Below are 19670 nucleotides of genomic sequence, written 5' to 3'. Positions count from 1 at the left end.
GATTGAGAATAGAAGGCGCTTGTTCAGAAAGGTACTGAATTACGGCGAGTTAACCCATAAATGAAAGCATCCTTCTGTGACCGTTCATTATCTCTGGCTTTGCTGGCGTGTTCCACGTTGAACTTTCTCGAGTCTTCACTCCCTCTTTATTTTGTCCAAGTCAGAATACCTGTGACGATTCCTTCTTGACCCCAACTCTGCGCTCACTTGGTCTAACTCTAACCTGATTCTGCAGATCCTTGATATCCATGCTCTTCTTGGTCACCAACCCTGCCGTAGCCTCTTTTGGATAGGGTATCTTCATTCTCAATATATCCACCCTAGATGCTGCTCTCACCATACTGTAATGGAGATTCATACTTGCACTATTTTTGTCTCCATTTTGCTCACCACCGTTTTCAATCCTGTTTAACCTGTAGTATATCTGGTTTTAACTTGGAAGTGAGCTTGGACCAGAATAACTGTAGGCTTGATTGCTGGATTTTTTAGGTATTTGTCTGTTACTCAGTATTTTCGTTTGGCAGAATGGGGTTATTCTGGCCAGACAAATCTGCATGCTTCGTATCTAAGAGTTACACCATGGAGACATTGTCATTATTTGTTGTCATACCCCCCAGAACTCTGTATCATGCTTTTGTCACCAGCATTTTGAGTGAAGAATCCCTGAAAAATTATTCTAGTCCTTGGACGCATAGCATCGATATCCTGCAACTGAGGCTTTCAGCTTGAATGGCTTCTTGGGCCATGTGTTCTGATGGATTAGTTTGTGAGTTATACAAGTACCATGATACACCCACAGCAGAAAGATTGTCAAAAGCAAATCATGACAAAATACTTCCGTGTGCGATGTGCTAATGAAGCCATGACTAAGCGATGTAGGATGCTGTAGGGTGCTTGATGCTGCTTTAAGAAATGCTGGAAACACCTGTAATGGTGACTATGTTTCTCATCTGGTTCCCCATTTCATGTGTTATTGTAAAATGTATTAGGACAGAAGACTTCCTCTGAACTTTTAACACAGAACTATCCTCATGATATCTCTGGATCAGCACTGCAGCTAGAAGTGATAACATAGGCAGTGGCTGATACATGTTGGCAGAAGGATGAGCGGTTGCAGTGAAGGAATAAACATTCAGTGCTGTATCCCTGGGGCAGTCTTGCAAAGAAGAGACCACTTGCTGTTGATGCAGGTGCAAGCTACAGCAAGTCAGGCCATGTGGGTCAAGCATTTCACTTGTCAGCAGGCCCATTTTAAAACTGAAGTGGAACAACTTTCTGAAAAAAAGAAGCAAACAATTATGATACAAAGGCACTATGCAAAGCCAAGATAATGTTAAACTGTAGACACAATCGAACTGCATTGTAGGGTTTTTGGTCCTCTACAAAGGATTATCATGCGGGGGCTAAGTAGAAAGAGATCATAGCAGAATGAAGTGCATGCATTAGTGCACATTTAAGACATTTATGACCCTTAAGACTTTTGCAGCTCTTGCAGTTTTAGATGTTTATCTGAGAACACTATAGCTCATAGTACTGATGACTATTTGGTTAATCTTTGCTGTCTTTGGGAGTTTTCTGTTGTTATTCTGCACGTGTGTAGTTGAAGGCAGGTAACGCCAAAAGCACAGCATTTTACAGTGTAGTAGTGTGCATAGATCATATATGAGTGTCCTAGATCCATAAAAAATTTGCTAATGTAGGGGGAAATATAAATGGCTGGAGGCATCTAAAAACATAAGAAATACTTAAGGTTCTCATCACATCAAGTTATTTGGAAATAAACCAATAATATGAAGCTGATAATAGCATCATAAATGTCATAACTGTTTTATAAACAAAACGTTAAGAACTGCAAGTCAGATGGTCTCATCAATTGTAACTGAGATCTGTAAACTCGGGTTTTATGTATGGGAACACATGACCGCTGAACATGAAAACTACTCTCATGCGCATGTCTACATACAAGAGTTTCATGAGGAAACATCATTATTTCCTATCTACACCACCACACTTCTTTTGAAAAATGTTTCATCTTTCTTCTGATTTATACGTAATGTATGAGTCATGAAAAAAGCAGACACGAAAACGAGATAATAACCTTTACTTACATAACAGTCATTTGATCACTTGATCACTGATGTGTTTGCTTAATTTGCATTCTATTTGTTCTTGACAGCAGAAAAATTTTTACTATCCTTATCTATAGAGTTGATTAAAAAACTTTGATGTTCACAATAAATGAGTAGTTGAAACTCAGTGTTCAGCTAACCTTCCTCTTGCTTACATGGAATGCTGTACGTCTGCCCCTTAGCAAGTGTGCTAGCCACCCCCCAAGCACCACAGGCTAGTTGGCCCTTTTTGTGCTGTCAGTGGTGCGCCTGCATGGGAGTTAAAAATAGATCCTGCTGACATGCTGAGGTTGATACTGCACTGTGGTCTTTGAATATTGGCCAACATACGCCAAGGCACAGCTGAAGGGTACAATTAGTAGGAGATTGAGGAGTAGTGCACGAAAACTTTAAACTTGGGGAAGGTATAGTGCTAATAAAAAAAATGAAGAGAGGAGAGAAACACAGAAAATACATTTCACCCACGCTCAGTTCAGTACCTCTAGAGTGTCTGATGAAGTTATGAGCTAATCTGAGATTTGTATTGTAAATAACAGTGGTAGTCCAGTGAAGTGTATCTCTGAAGGCAACTAAAAGCATGTTTTAAAGCTCTTGGGTATAATGATGAATATAGTGAAAAGCCATAAAGTATCATGCTTACATATTCTCCACAATATCACACAAGACCTTAAAAGTGGGTGGGTGTAAAGAAATAAGAGAAGCTGTGGTTAAAGAAAACAATATAAATCTCAAGCACCTGCATAAAACAGTATATTACTATAATATACATACACCTTAAACACTAGAGTTCAAATATATTTCAAGTAAAATGACAAAAGATGTTTATAACAGCTTTTTGTTAGCATTTTCTGTAAAGAAATTACTGACATGTGAAAACACATTTTCTCATTCTCACTAATCTGCTTTTGTCTGCCATGTATGTGTGTGTATACACGTCCACACAATGTGCACATGCTTTCCCACTCCATTCACTTTTGAATGGTCATCCCATCAACACAAATACAAAGTTTAAAGAACTTAAACCAGTTCATGTATTTCAGGGACAGTTTTAAAGACTGTTAGGGTGCAACACTGTTTTAATAATAATGTGTAAAGCTTCCGGGCAAGAATTCTTCTTGATATCTAGGTGAATACATTACAAAGAACAGAAAATGTCAACACCACACACATCAGGATTGTTTATGGATACCATGGAGATGTCTTACAGACTAAGCCTTTTTCTACTGTACATCTTCTTCTCCTGTCTCGTTGTGACCACTAGCCTAGAACCAGCATCACTCAAACCAGCAATATCATATTGTCCATTAGATGTAACAACATTACAACTTGCAGAGCTGCTCAACAGTTTCAAACTAGACAAACCTGTCAACCCAAGTCTGAGTTTCATTCTCTCAGACTCAACCTTTTTGTGATATGTACCTTTTAGACAAGGTTTTGTCCATACACACATTTAGGGGAACAAAAGAATCCTCTTATAAATTCATAAAGGCATTTGCCTAGCACATTGATCCCCAGATGTGTGCACTTAGTTAAACTGACTTCACAGCAAATTAGTTTCAAGATTTTCTTAAATATTGTTTTCACATATGTTTGGAAGCCTTTCTGTCAAACAAAAAACTCAAAAAGGCCAGTGATGTTGCTGGATAGAGATATACATTGATTTTATGCATGAACTACATGCTGCGCCCTAACTGGTCAGGCCTCTGCAATGATTCCAAATATTTAAATATTCAACCCTTTTTGGGAGGGTGGGGACTGGCTTGTACCTTATTCCTACCTCCGTAGAGATTGACAATCACAAATATTCTAGTCAGTCCGGGAAGAATAGTGCGTAATTTGACTATACCCTCTTAGTGCCTGTACGCCTGTCTCTGTCTGCCAGGACTTGGGAAGCACAGTTGCAGGCTTGCTTGCATCGATAGCTGGCTCATTGCGTCTGCCTGGCTTGTGGCGCGAGGAGTTGCAGGCCTACAAAGTTGTGTGTGCACCAGCGTTCCTTACCTTGCCATCTTGCTTCCACTCGCCCCGCAGACGCTCGGCCACATGCCTGCAATCATTCACGACCATGTGTCGTCGTCGCCGTTTAACACATAGCTGCCAGCAGGTCTCTTTTCCTGACCCAATCTGCTTTTGCTGAACTGGGGAGGCTTCGGGGAAAACATCGGAAATCTTATCGCCGACGGCGACATCCTGAGAAAGTCTCTCTCTCCCCTGTCACGTTATTGGACCTGCCTAGTGACGGGGCGTGTAGCTGCGAGAGGACTAGTCCACGTCATCGAAGGAAAGGGGAGGCAGCATACCTCTCTCTTGTTGACCTTAGTGGGTGCTGACGAAGAGGGAGAGATGACGTAGAGGAGGTTATCCCCTCTACAACCCCTCGGTGGTGCCGGCGATGCGAGATGATAAGAAAAACAAGCAGAGAAGCGAATGAATGTACCAATGGGTCTGTCAGGCAGACACCTGTTGCATTGTGTTAGCGATGTCGACGCCTGCTTGCGAAAACTAGAGATTAGCTGTTGTCTGAACATCCGGGTGAGAAGCCATTACAGCCATGTCTCCTACCCGTATATTGTTGATAACAAAGGTCTGACGATACCTGGGATGGGTGGGGTGTGCACCTGGGCCCGCGGCTATGAAAGGGGCCCGACCTTTCTCAGTGGACTGTTTTCCTTTTCTACGGGGTACTACAAGTTGGATCCTTTGAAGTCCTTTGTCCTCAGTGATTAACCACTGAAGGTAGTGACGTGGATCTTATAGCGTACTGTTCCTAATGTTTTGCAGTCTATATTACGTTACTGAATGAAATGTAGATATTGACAATCGAATTGTAAGCTCATTATTATACACTGGAAAGATGATAATAGTTTATATTTACCTGAGAGGTCGTCTGTCCCGGGGCTGGGTATCGCCGGCCCTGGTAACAAGACCGAATGGTCACCCACCTCCCCCATGTTCATACAGTTAGCTGAGACCTTGTTGTGAACTGTCATTGATATCCATCTAGCACGAGAACGTGCATTACTGGCGATAATCACGCCGCCGCTGATCGAATTTCCTGACGTGACAGCGGGCTTTGACGGTGAGATCCACTGTGAGTATTGACAGCTCCAAATTGTCTTTGTCTTAATCGCCTTCAGTGACGAGAAGGCCTAGGAGGTCATGAGGATGCACGCCTGGGTGCGTGGTATTGAAACGAGAATAAGCCGTCCCCCAAACTTCAAAGGTCGAAATGGGGACCTCGAGGAAAAGCGTCTCGCTTCGGAGGTTATGAACCAGAGTCGAGACCCCCGCCAACATTACTTCATGTGTTTAACTCCAGGACGTCTTTGTCATTGGTTTATTACTACGGCTTCAGAGGTTAAACATTTGCGAGGTCTGAGCACGGGCTTTATAACTTTGGAAACAACACTCTTAATCTTAGGTTATCCACGTTGCCCCAGGGCAGCGACTTGCCCTCGCTTCATAACTACGTGCAGTCTCTTAATCGCCGCCCGTGGTGTGTGGCATCTTGGGTTTCTAGTATGGACGCCTATATCTTTTGTGGCTGCAAATTCGTCCTGTTTCGCTCATCCTACAGTGGCAAAAGGACAGAATTATGCCATACCATGAATGAATGAATAAATGCCCCTAAACTATTTCGAATGTCAGCTACTTGTCACACCCACTACAATCATCACCCACGCCGAATGACCTCATTGAACTGATAGAACTCATACTGTGGAATCACCACGGACTGCACTCAGTACAGTAGTCCCGTATTTTTCAAAATATAATTTGCTCGTACTCAATGGCTAAATTACTCTAATAAAATTCGTCGTCATCATTATCATCATAATAATAAGGATGCGACGGGTCCCGATAATTGTGTTTTATGAGATAATTATGTTTCATGAAGCGCCTGTCACCACATTCGGGTGGCGTGGTTTCGGATCTCGACTCGAAAGGTTAATTCCTGTGTTATAGAAACTAGTTGCTTGAACATGGACGTCTGATACGATCCCATTGAACAGAGGGTAGTTGAGCTGAACAGATTCAACAGAGGAGTGTAGTCAAGTGCCATTACTGAACTAGCTTGCTTGCATCATTGTCACCACACAGCTAGTGCCTGTCCTTCCCACTCTTTCTAGCACACCAGCGGGTCCGACAATTGCGCGTTTTTTCTCTCCAATTCAAAAAATGATTTGCCTGTACGACTTTGCCTATATTTACTAATCAAAGCACGGAAGCACCCAGTCACTATCACAATGGCTCTTTCTACTCACGTCTACGAAGTGCACTGAACTCCTTACACACTATTAAAATTCACTGTCTTGGCACTGTCTCTTCTAACACACTCAATCTCTTCCACCGACATGACCGCTCTCCTCTCCTCATTTCCCGCTCTCTGACGTCAACTCCTTTGTCGTCACTTCTTTTTGACGTCACCTTATGTCATTTGTGAAGCTCCTTGAGCTGTGTACGGGCCAGGATAAGGCGCTGGCGCTTGCGGAGTTTAGTCACACAGACCACTCGAGCATTTAGGAAACGTCCATCGTTCACACCCTTTCATCCGCACACGTGCTCAGTCCTAGTACTCTGACTAGGTCCCTGACAATCAGTTAAAATAAATAGGTAAAGTTATGTGACTAAACTTAAGTGTCATACTGAGTACAGTACTTTATCTGTAATATTTCCAAGCGGGCGTGTATTCTACGAGCACAATCAGCGGTCTAAACGTGAATACGTTTTTATTAGCAACAATCATTTTCCACTGTCTTGTGTTCATGCATTTCTTTGCTTCAGTCGTTATGGCATGCTTGTCCACGCAGGAAGAAAATAATATAACGCCAATATCTGTATGACTGTCTGGACCTTAGGTCATCGTCAGATTCAGTGGCATCAGATACAATCCCGGCAGTTGGAGTGCTGGTCGTGTGAGCGTATACCAACTGCCCAACAGATCTCTGGAACTTAAGTAAAGTAGGCAACAAGCAAGTAAAAAGGTCAAGGAAAGATTCCGTGAACGTAAGCGGTGCGTCGTGTCGAGGGCTTCCTTCCACGACCTTTATCTCCTCTGATAAATCACAAACCCATTTGCGAGCAGCTGGTAGGAAAGCAAAAAAAAAAAAAGTGCTTCGGCCTAAACAGGCCTGGAACCAGCAGCCTTCTGCTCCACAGTGGAGTGCACTGACCACTAGACTACGGAACCCTCCCTGGGCCATGAGACAGTGTCTTTTCCCTGTCGGGACAGTTCTGGTGGTGCTTTGTGTTGTTGCGTCCAGCAATGTCGTCACTGCAGTCTGGCAGGTCTCAGTCCTTGTGAGGCTGATGTCAGAACTGTGCTGGATGCACACTGGGACACACGGGGGATCGCACTGACTGCCTGGCGTGCTGCAAAGCTGGAAGAAGCATAAGGAATTTCAGAGGGACGGCCTGACACTAACTACTTGATTACGCCCACACGTGGAGAATGCCGATATTTAGGCTACAGCAATACAGACTTTCCCAGAAACTCAGCACGCAAGGGCCTGATGCATCAGAAAAACAACCCTGAGCAACCCAGTGATAGACTCGTGCCTTGGGCAGAGCGTAAGGACAAACATCAACAACAACAATGGCGAGTGGAGGGAGTTGTGCTGTTTAGTAAAACCTGTTCATCGCCAGCGTTTCCTCCTCGATGATGAGGCTAAATGCACTCATTAACTTGTTACGCACTGAAAAACACAGGATGTGTAACTGAATGATTAGTAAGTTTTAGGATTCTTTTAAAAATTGTGAACACCACGAAACAGTAATTTGTGTTTTGGCTTGATTATCACTGGAGAACTGTTCCGCAAGTGTCAAACGGTCAAACAGCGGACATTTCTGCTGCACATTTCCGCACATGCGTTGCACATGCATAAAATATAAATAAATTCACAAACCTAGAAATACAGACTCCCAGAGAAGGCCCGCCAAAACATTTCAACTGACACGGAGACTAACACCACGTGGCAGATATCCACAGACAAGGTGAGCTGGGGAATGGCGTGGCACCGGCCGGCTGGCAGTTGCGATTGAAAGAAATCTGGGGGTGGGGTGGATGCACAGAGGAGGAGGGAGGTGGTTGCAGTTGCGTGTGAGGAGGGTCTACTCACGCGTAGTCACGTGGCTACAGGTAGCAGGGGTCGAAGGTCGCTTTGCTCCGCCTGCCCCTTGTCTCCTCCACGTGACGCGATTCCAGGCTGCTGTGCTGTGATCTGAAGCGAATCACTGATTAATGAGAGGCAGCGATGTTTAGCTCAGTGTCTGACCTTCCCAGCAACTGTTGTTCTGGCTTCGCTTCGCTTTATTTACCTTCTGTTGTCTGTAATTGTCTGTAATGTGGGTTGACGAGGTGTCCTTGGGACACAGGGTGCAGGATGATTTTACACTCCTCCCCCTCTACCCCACCTTCCTTCTCACCTTTCCGTCTGCGCCAAGGTTTTTGATGTCAAGAGAAGGAAATCTATATTCATCAACTTCTGCCTGTATTGACAAGTTCTGTGCGCAGTCTTCATGCTCATGCTTGCATGCGTGTAAATGTTTGTATAAATGTGAGAGAGAATGTGTGTGATCATAAAGTGGGACACAGCAGTATGTTTACCGATATATCATATCTGTTGTGCAAGTAGGTACGTAGGGCACCTGTCGCGCTCCACTTCCTCAGCCACCCCTGATATACCCTTATATCTTGTCTCCTTAGTGACCTACTCCGCATCGAGCTAATCAACCACGAGTAGACGCCACTTCATTTGGGTTCACACCCACTGATAGCGGAGTCACACTGCACACTTCCAAACAGGGAACCACCTTTAGATATCCATGAACAACAAACAAACTTCAATTTTAAAAAATCGAAAGCCGTGGAAAAAAACGAAGTTTGCTTGGTTTAGTAGGAAAGCGCTTTCACCGTTGTGGGAGATTTCGCAGGGGAGTGGGAGAGGGACGGAAACCGTAGGTAGGTACCCAGAGAACACACCCACCCCTTCCAACGGACAGCCCTGCAAACAGGTGCCATGAACGTGGAGATTGGAGACGAGATCTCAGCCTCTTACTGCGGTGGTGACAAGCGGCAAACGTATTAATCAGCCAGTAGGTGTTACTGCCTTGTGAAACTGAGCTGATACATGCTGACTGCATCCATAGACACATACATCCCCACACACATATACATCCACACACACATACAGATCCACACACACACGCATAAGATCCACACACACACATAAGATTCACTCCCACATCCGCACACGCATACACAGAAACGTGATATTTTTTTTTTTTTTTTTTTTTGAGGGGTGTGGGTGGGGAAAGGGGTTTCGACCGTCTGCGTACCCGCACATGCACACGCAAAACCACAGTGTTTAAGCTATTCCTTGACACGATGAGCTACAAATGGAAGCTATACTTAAATAATTTGTTTATTTATTACTTTCTTTACCAAACGTTGAATCTAGAGTTACACACGCACGCTGGTAGAAATAATGAAAACGACAAAAGTTTGACGTGTCCGGGTCAACAACGTCTGTAAAGGAGACTAAATCAAAATTCATTTATTTTATTGTCTTACCATCGCATGGATAATGATGTGGTCGAATCGACTATGGAGAAACTCACTTTTCATGCCAAAAAGAAAAAAAGATCTTCGTGATCTGTTCGCCCTTGTAGTACACCTGCTTAAACTGTACATGTCCAAAGCTTATTTACTTGCTCTTTATCCAAGCTTTTACCGCTTGTGTGCGCAACCTGTTTGCTAACCCATCCTTTGGCCACGTTATGTATGACAAATAATTATCATGGTGAGAGTATTTTTAGCCGCCACTAGAGCCCACTTGTACTGATAACTGGGGGCTGCACACCCATCAGTGCATTGCGATGCTGGGTGTCGAACCCGGGACCCACACACACACAGTCAGTCCCTTGTTGTGCCGCTGAGTCACCTGTGATACTGTGGTGTCAGCGGCCACTCTGTACAGTGTACACCAAACAAACCACAGTCAGTCCTACCTCTGGCGATCATTGTGCCAGAAAGCGACTGGTTTTGGAAAAATACAGACATGAAAGGGTGTTACAGAGGTTATAAAGCAGTAAATTATGTGACCGGACCATATTCGCACCGACATCGACGATGGACATTATTACGATGATCGCATCTGCAATTAAATACTAAATACTAGTTTAAAATATTTAAATATGCACTAACGGCTGATAAACCATAAGGCTTTAACAATAAACACACACACACGAGCACTGGGTAGTGGCATGACAACACATCCTGCTTTCAGTGTTAAACCACAAAACAACACTTAACAAGAAATAAAAACTAGTTGACTCACCCGGCTATCGCGATCACAAAAAAAAAAAAAAAAAAATCACGTGACAATCAGAATAAGATAAACTGAATAATCCCATTCAAGGTTTGCAAGTCAAAGAAAGTCCTGCTTCTTCTTTGATTAATGCCTCTCGTCATTCTCTTAACGTCCTCCCTCGTCTTTGTCGTCACGTTATTTTGACGTCACATCAAATGACATCCGGCCCTCTACACATATTCTGTTCCCTCGTAAATATATTTATCATTATCCTCTCTACCTATTTTTGATACTTTACAAAGAATCATATCTCAAGCATTGGACCGGAGGTAGTTCTTGATATTCTTGTCCCCTCAGTATTTTTATTTATCCTGCATGGATAAAGACAGGTAAATGAATAAACATGGTAAGTAAACAAATAAAGTAAGTTACATCACTAGAAACAGTTTCTGTGGTTGGATTCATATTTCTTCTAGTATCGACACATGAATGTTGAAATGTCTGTCAGTTGTCATCACAGCCGCTTGTGATGCGTTGGTCATTTTGATATGACGCATCTTTCTGATTGAGCATCTTTATAAAGGAAGTGGAGAGCCGAGTGGTTAGAGTGCTGGCGTCCGAACTGAGAGCCCGCTGGTTGGATACCCGGGTAGCGTAGCAAACTTCCCCGTCAGTCCACCCAGCTGGCGGGAATGGGTACCTGACTGTGTAGAGTCTAGACTCTAGAGCAGGGGAGGGCAATTAATTTTCCCAAAGGGCCGTATGAGAAATTGGGATGGTCTTAGAGGGCCGGACTAATATAGTTAACTCAGTTTTACCCAGTACTGTATGTATAGTATATATACTGGCGGGCGGGCCAGCGGGCGGGCCGGTCAGAGACAGGAGGCGGGCCGGATCAGGTCTGCTCTAGAGGGTGTGAGAAGGTAAGGCGAGCGAGTGAGAGGAGATGAGCAGCACCCTCATGTCAAGCTGGCCCCGAGAACAGTCAGGTCTCTTACACCTCACTCCCAACGACCTGAAAAGGTTAGGGGATGACCTTTACCTTACCTTTTATCTTTACTACTCTCCAGTCTATGGCAGACTTCACCTGCTCACGTGAGGCAGAAAGAGCGTTATATACGTTTAGCTTCAAAATGTCAACCGTGAAACGATATTCTTGTTTTCGAAATCCTGAGCCTCTGCCCTTCTTTCCCACGCTAGGTAATGAAGGTGGACGACTGGGTCAGATTGTCTTTCAGATCAGTGCAAGCTGCGGTTTCCCAGAATTTAAGTGCCGAACCCCTCCGTCCACCTGCAAACATCACTGATAAATGATACCCAGTTAATGAGTTGCCCCGCTGGCTGTAGTCTTGACAAAAGAAATATGTAAGTGTATATCATCATGTTAGTATTTGGTCTTTTTTTTTTAACGTCGTCAGGCCTGACGAGAGGGGGGGGGGCAGGGTCTGGTGTACCCGGGCCCGCAGCTGTCAAGGGGGCCCGGCCTTGGTCACTGGATTTTTTTTTCTTCTTCTCCTTTTCTTTTTCTTTTAAAGAAAGGTCTAAGGACAGAACACCCAAGCATTACACATGCAGAAGTTGAGTTTGAGTGTAGATATTGAGATTCGAAATGTAAACATACATTATATACTGGGAAAATAATTTAGGATTACAAGTACAAGGGGCCCGGAGAGGTCGTCTGTCCCGGGGCCCGAGCTGGCTCTCGGCGGCCATGAACGTCGTTGCATGTCCAAAGACATTCGTGGATTTGTATCCGCAAAAGAGATGAAGCTGGAAGGGAGAATTATCCAGATATCTAGTGAGAAAATAATGAACAGAAAAGTGTGTGCACTGTTGCAGCTCTATCTTCAAGTGACATCTGACAATAAACAAACAGGGAGGGTGTGACTCACAGAGGGTCGTAATGTGCAGAACGTGTCTAGCATTCAGCACCACTGCCGTGTAATGAGATACCTGTGTCTTGCAGCGACTTTGACAGTGTGACGCCGTGTGGCCCAGGCTTTTATTGCATTTGCTTGTTCGTGTGTCGTTTGTTCCAACAGCTGCAGGTATTATGTTGCTTGTAACTGCGCTGTTACTACAACTCCGTGTGACCTCCATGATTTGTCAACACGCCAGCCACCTGTCACCGTTACATCTCGGCGGAGATGAGGTTTAGAAGCGATTGGATGCGGCAAGATGTGCAGCTGTTGCCAACTTGGAGGGCAACAGGTAGAGCTTGCGGGTCGGATCCTGTCGGTTACACCTGGCTCACCGTGCAGTAGAAAAGCGGGAGGATGTGGGGTGGTTGCTATTTACAATCAATGACGGGGAGCTGAGCGGACCACCAAGCTATAATTATTAACCTTTTTGTCCAGACTTTTCGCAAGGACCCTCCCCCTTCCACTTACCCCTGTACTCACGTGATCCTTTGTAGACGATGCCCTGCGGCATTGACTCGCATCTTATTGATCTCGTCTGCCTTCGGCAACTGCTCTTCTGGTTCTCTCTCCCTCCTCCTCTGCCCATTGTGTGCTGCACCTACATTGTGTGTTCTTTCTCCCTCCCTCCCTCTCTCTGCCCTTCTTCGCTCCTTCCCCATCCTTGCGCCATTTATGAAAAGTAAGCTAAAGAATGGACTTGATGTACAAGGCACAGTGTGTGACAAGAGGTATTGAGTGAAACAGCGGGTACGTGACCTCGCCTGCAAGAGCTGGGCGAGAGGACTGACTTCCTGCATAGCGCGATGAACCATTAAGATTTTGAAAGGCAAGGCGGCAATCTCGAAAAGAAAAGAAAGAAATCAATAACGGGATCAATAAGGAAGGAGGGTGGAGAAGGGGAAAGCACATCCTCCACCCGTCCTCGTCCCTGTGGCTGCCTGTACTACCATTTTTGTCTGGCCTGTTGTCGGTTCCACTGCTGGTGTCGTTGCCAGACAACAGCACAGCTTGGTGGGAAAGGTAGTCTCGGAAGGCCGTCACACTTGGCCGTGCAGGGTCGTTGCCATGAACGCGAAGTAAAGTCAGAGGGTCGAGAGCAGGACACTGTACACGTGTGTCACCCTCAGGACAACACTAATGTGACTCATGCGGCCCTCGGGGGACCCGCAGCTTCACGTGCCTGGTAGAGAGTATCTATACTCTCTGGTAAAGTTTCATTGATAAATGAGGACCAGAATCAGAAGGTTTTAAAGGCGCCATGGGGCGTACACTCTGGTTCCGTGGTTATGAAGCGAGGGGCCACGTGGCCCAAAACGAGAGCAAAGGGTCGTGTCTCCGAAGTTGCGAAGCGATGTGCAGACCCCGCAAACATGGCTTCCCCTGAGGTCTCTTTACTTTATTACTTTATAGTACATTCCAGGAGGTACACCTACATCTGTGGTGTGTGTACACCAGTTTCTAACTACGGGGACAAGATGCAACGACTGGACTCATCTTCCCGCCCCTAGCCCCCCTCCCCCCTTGTCAAGAGCTTTGAGCGGCGTGTAGATCGGTATTATCCGGCAGTGTACGTCAGTCCGGCAGGTTTGTACAGGTAGATCACAGGTGCAAAACACGTCTCACCACATTGTTCCCCGCTGTTTGACGTCATCACGCGTGGTGGGAGGTGTTTGAACACGAACGTGGCACCAGGTAAAGGACGGCCATCAGCCCCCCACTAGGTGGACGGTTGGTTGTCCCCCCCCCACTCCCCCTGCTAACCTCGTGTCGACGCTAACGTCACGGGTTCACGGATACGGTGTTGTATACTTGTACCAGTCTTGCTTGCTGCAGCTTTCTTCTTCCTTTGTTTTTGTTTTGACTCTGTGCATTGATCCAATGTCTTCTAATGAATTCAATGTCGTCATAGCGCCAGGAGGGGATTATTCAAACTTTCTTTGAAAGTCGATACAATACTTTGCATTCACTATCCACGACGTCTCTCACGCGCTCCTCCAAATATAAATAAATAATAAACTACTCAACGACCAGTTATATCTCTCTCTGTGTGTCTCTGTCACACACACGCACACACACGCTCAGACATATCAGCATATTCATTGTCGACTTGCCTGTTTGGTTGGTTGTGTGGCAGGCTCTGGACACCAAAGAACTTGAGGCGGTACAGCAGCTTGTGAAGCCTGACCCCGACAAGTACTTCGCTCAACGTCCGGGCAGTCCGGGACTTGCACCTAAGTTACCAGCTCTGGGGGACAGTAAGAGTCTGTTACGTCATATCCAGCCCCTCTCTCCACCTTTCTCCTCCACCCCCACCACCTCCTTTCCTTCGGGAACAGGATCGTCACTTTCTCTCCCCTTTTTATCCTGAACGCTCTCTCTTCCATCCTCCCTTCCCCCATAGTGATTTTTTCCAGCGATCGATTGGTCTGTTACACAGTTACAGTTTCTACCTGTTTGAGTATTACCGTACATACATACATGTACTGTAAACTGATGTGTGTGTGTGTGACTGCTTGTATGAGCAGTGTGGAGCTCGCCTTGTGATAGTGTGATATTGTCCTTTGGTGCATGTGTCATGTCTTTTAGACTTTAGTATATCATGTCTTTTAGTATGTCATGTCTTTTAGTGTGTGTTTCATTAGCACGTGTATCATGTCTTTCAATGCTTTTTCACGTTCCTTGCAGCCATCAGGGCCGCCTTCGACGAGAAGGCATTGTTCCCGAGCTACATCCTCGACTTCGAGCGGAACATGAAGAACTACCACTCCATGATGCTGACCGGCGCTCAGGTAGGGGTCAGTCGAGTTGAGGTCGAGAGCCTACGTAACAGGGGAACCTGTCTAGACACCTGACACTGAGGGGCTAGGGGAAGGGGGAAGCTCGACGCAGTAACCAGGCAGTCAAACCACGAACTTATACACGTCCATGGTCAGACAGAGATATTTCTTCCTGCCTCAGTATCAAACACCAGTCTGGATTTCTTGGTGTGTGTGTACTACCCTAATCCTAATGCGATTAATTATTTCCGCCACACACTAATACTACCATTGGGAAGATCTTTACTCTCATGTTCCTGTATTATGTTTGTTGTTCATTTTGTTATGATTGTTTTATATGAAAACAACCAGGGATGGGCAAGCTACTTTTAATTTGTAGCCGGCTAGGCTACAGCTACTTTTTTTCAAAACGTAGCCGGCTACACTACAGCTACAATTTTGCAAAAAGTAGCCAGCTACTTTGGGCTACTTTTAAAATGTAGCCAGCTTCTTTTGGCTACTTTTAAAAGCGTGATGTTATAACAAGTTAGCTGTAGCAATATACAAACATCAAACATACACACTAACACTATTACTTGCTTTACAAAGTTTTTATTATAATAATGAAACGGAGAACTGCGATATACCGACAATTTTATTTAGTGAATCCATAAATGCTTTCATTCATTCCTTGCCCCCTTCCTCCCCGGCCTTTTTCACACAATAAGTACACGTATTTTACGATTATATTAAACATTTCTGGATCTTTTTCCTCATCTGTTTTAGTGACAAAAGAAATTATATAAGTTTCCGATAAACATTTGTTTTCTCTAACTATTTGTTCCCTATTACTTAGAAATGAAAACTAAACAGATGCTTAAGTATCAGGTACTGGTGAATTTTCAATAAGTTAGGTTATGTGGTGATGAAAAATGTCAACCTCTTATCAATACTGTGACATGAACAACAGACCATTGAAATAAATGAGTTTGCATGGAATATAAGTAAAACACTGCTTAATCTAATTTAGGCAAGCAGATCATAAGGCATTTTTTTCTAACACTGAAACTGAAAACAAAAAAGGAACACAAACTGTTTCCAAAAGCTGATAGGGTGAAAAGTATAGTCCTGGCATACTAGAATAGACTTTAATTATATAGTAGGATGTCAAATGTAGCATATAAACACTGAAATATATTTTTCAAAAATGATCTGATACAGATATATTTATTTTAAATCTTTAAGCTTGAATTTCTCTGTTTGTCGTTTTTGACATCCAGTCCTAAACTATAAAACATATTTCTCAAGATTGGCTTGTGCTACAGCAGTAAAATTTTGCAATTTTTTTTAGAAATGCATAAGCTACAAAGTGATGCATTTGAGAATATGGTAAACATTACTTTTGATAAAATGAACATTTTTCTAAATATTTTCTAAATATTTAATTGCCACATTCACACTGAGTCGGGGGTACCATGTCTGATTTTTTATATCTCCACCACTGTCAGCCTGCTATTTATTCTCCCTACCCTCGAACATTCTAGCACAGACATTCTATTTCGTCGCAATAAAGACATTTTTGAACATCGCTACATTGTTGAACATCATTTCCTCCTCGCGCAAAGACAAGACATTTTTACTTTGAACATTGCTACATTGTTGAACATCATTTCCGCCCTCGCACAAAGACATTCTATCTTTTACATTGCTGCCGTGCTGAACATTCTGGAATATAGATGCAAATCTACAACCCAAAGACATTATACTTTGTACACTACTAGAGTGCTACAGTCGTGAAAGTAGCCAACATGTAGCCAAGCTACAGCTACTTTCTAAAATGTAGCTACGGCTACAAGCTACTTTTTTTTAATTTGTAGCCGGCTAAGCTACAAGCTACAAAATTTGTAGCCGGCTACAGTAGCTGTAGCTAGGCTACAGCTACTCCCCATCCCTGAAAACAACATAAAATAATTTAAAAAAAAACAAAAAACAAAGCAGTTTGCACTCGTTTAATTTCATTTTGGTCACAATCAACACGTGCACACTATTACAAAACATCGTCAAAAAATGTGAGCGTTTGTAAGTGTTAGGAGCTACAGTGACACGTGCCCACCCTCACACGTCACACGTTACACACTGGAGCAAGCATGTAAGAACAAACATATGCACACTCTCAGTGTCTGGCCCGAATATATTAATAGATAGATGCTGTGATGTGTTTGATGTCCACAGAAACCCAAGAACACGCGGGCCAACCCACAGAACGTCAGCACGCCGGGAGGACAGGTAGCAGCCCCTGCCCCTCGGGTGGCGCCGTCTCCACGCAAGGGTGTGAAGGCCGTGGTGGCTGTCAAGATGAAGGCCATCCTGGGTCACACCAGCAGGAGTTCTGTGTCAACACACGGGGACAGCAGCATGTAGACTGGGGTGGCAGGGTTATTACACATATGATAATGCGTGCGTGTGTGTGTGTGTTTATGACCATAATCATGTTATGAACGCGTTTTCGTAATTTCCGAAACTGTGTAGTTATTTTATTTGTAAGACTCGGGGTTGGAGGTCGGTAGGGAACAGGTACGAGAAGCCCCAGCTCTTGATTGAATATCAAATCAAATTCTTGTTTTTCCTTCGCCTAAGTGCTGCTGTACTTGCACTTTCGTCACCCATTTTGACTGTCGTTTATGAGACATTATTTGAACGAACCGTTTAAATCTTGTTCCGCGAGAATCAATAGTTTTTTTTTTGTTGAGAAAATGATTGGGCAGGATCGTCGATATTTTGCTTCTAGAAAAGCTCGTTGGAGTCAAGTAGCGCTTAGAAGTGAACACAATTCACTCCTACCCCACCCCGAGTCAGATTTATTGTATTTAAGAATGTGCTTTGTAAACACGTTGGACTAACAGTGACGCATTCTGCACTGTGGTCACCGCAGAGAGGCAGCCTTCTACTGGAGCAATATAGAACCTTGTATCTATAGACCTAGTAAGATTGGAGCAGATAACGATATTATACTTTCTATATTTTACATCGGCAGTAGGGCGAGTAGGTTGGCGACAAGCTGATGTGACTGTAGCCTGTCAACAACAGACTGAGGTAATGCTTCCAAGGAGTGTCCAACCAGTCAGAAAAAAAATATTCCTTCTTTTGTTGACCCATGTTTGCCTGCCATTCACATGCTGCATGCAACGTGTGTTTTTTTTTTTTTTTTAACGAAGTGCGTTCGATATTTGCAAATGTTGAAAAGGAAATTATTTTGCATTTCATTTTTTTTTCTCATGAAAGGTTTGATTTTGAATGCCGGGACATTGATCAGTCTTGTGTGAAAGAAGGTATATTGTATACTCATGACTGTAGTCACTTGTTGGGATTGTTACAAATTCTTTTCAGTTCAGAAAGAAACTGAACCTGAAAGCTCCACGCTAGCAGTTTTATGTGTACCTTAATTTGTTGTTATTGACAAGTTCACGTCAACGTTGTTAGAGTGCCTTGACTGCCGGATATTTTAAGCTATCTGATCAAAATGTCTCCAGCAGCGGGGCTTGAAAGTAAGAAGCTTTTGCTGGGATGTAGTGAAGTTATGGACGACGAAGAGGCCTAGAGGTACAGGCCAGTATCTGCCTCACTACAGTGCAAGCATGCAATATTTCAGGTCCTAATTATTCTGTTATTTTTTGTATTTGATGTCCTTGTTTCAAGTGCCTTGGTCGTTTGGTGATTATAATATTCCTTAAACGGATTCATTTACGAACTACAAACGGTTGTTTGGGTTTAATCACAAATATATGTATGTGAGAGAGAGAGACGTATACTCCTGACGGCAGGTGTCATTGCAAGAAGATGTGTCCCACGAGACGAGGTCTGACGAGACATCGCCGCCCTCATTACATTGGCGAGCGCGTTTACCTGTGTGTTGTGGAGACCGTCAGATACAGACGTCAGACGTGAGAGTGCTGATGTATGGAGGGGTTGCGTTAGAAGTCTTCAAGCTGTAGCGGTCTTGATTATGAAGAGTTATGTTTTACTACCCTTCCTCACTTTGCACTCTCTCCTCCGTATCCAACTTTTAAAGTGAACGGCAATAAAACGTTGATTGTGTCATCCGGCCATAAACCGGTCTTGAAAGCTCGCCAAAATTGTTATAGCTGCATGTGAGTGAAATAAAGTTCACAACTGTTTTTCTTTCCATTCGTTGCATTTGCTCGGCACTGTCATCGATTGATGAGATCCCCACTTCCACCAACACGCACACTTTCTCCCCCTTCTCTCTCTCTGTAGTCTTGTGCCGCGCGCTGCAGCAGGAGGTCGGCAGAGGAGGTTATCAGATCGCCTTTACGAGGGATGGGGTTCGGGACATCGAGCGGAGGGAGGGAAGGAAGGACAAAAGGCGACGTGGGATTCTTTCGTCAGACGCTCTTACTCTGCCACGTCTGCAGAGCGCATCATTTACATCAACTGGCTCATGCAGTGATGCAAATACGTGGCCGTGGCTGTCGGGGCGCACGTGTCCCAGCGGGTCACCTTACACCAGCCCTGGGCCATCACATGCTGCTCTAG

The 19670-nt window shown here is 44.2% G+C and overlaps 2 protein-coding genes across 4 annotated transcripts in view; one reads left to right on the top strand and one right to left on the bottom strand.

The window, feature by feature from the left end:
• Positions 1-5479, bottom strand: part of LOC112556557 — a 14760-nt gene extending 9281 nt beyond the window's left edge. The window contains exon 1 of one of the 2 annotated variants that reach the window (XM_025225671.1): positions 5005-5479. The gene's annotated coding sequence lies outside the window, so the exon portion shown is untranslated. Of the gene's footprint in view, positions 1-4130; positions 4687-5004 lie in introns of those variants that run through there. The other variant, XM_025225668.1, reaches the window with a different exon arrangement.
• LOC112556555 (WD repeat-containing protein 49-like) overlaps positions 1-19291 on the top strand; it is a 60872-nt gene extending 41581 nt beyond the window's left edge. For both annotated transcript variants that reach the window (XM_025225664.1, XM_025225663.1), the window contains 3 exons: positions 14495-14615; positions 15046-15149; positions 17349-19291. In XM_025225664.1, the coding sequence (XP_025081449.1) occupies positions 14495-14615; positions 15046-15149; positions 17349-17537 (414 nt within the window). In that variant the 3' untranslated portion in view covers positions 17538-19291. The remainder of the gene's footprint in view (positions 1-14494; positions 14616-15045; positions 15150-17348) is intronic.
• The last annotated feature ends 379 nt before the right edge of the window (positions 19292-19670 follow it).

Source organism: Pomacea canaliculata, linkage group LG2 (genome assembly GCF_003073045.1).
Source record: "Pomacea canaliculata isolate SZHN2017 linkage group LG2, ASM307304v1, whole genome shotgun sequence".
Classification (NCBI taxonomy): domain Eukaryota; kingdom Metazoa; phylum Mollusca; class Gastropoda; order Architaenioglossa; family Ampullariidae; genus Pomacea; species Pomacea canaliculata.
This window is presented reverse-complemented; position numbering and strand designations above follow the sequence as displayed.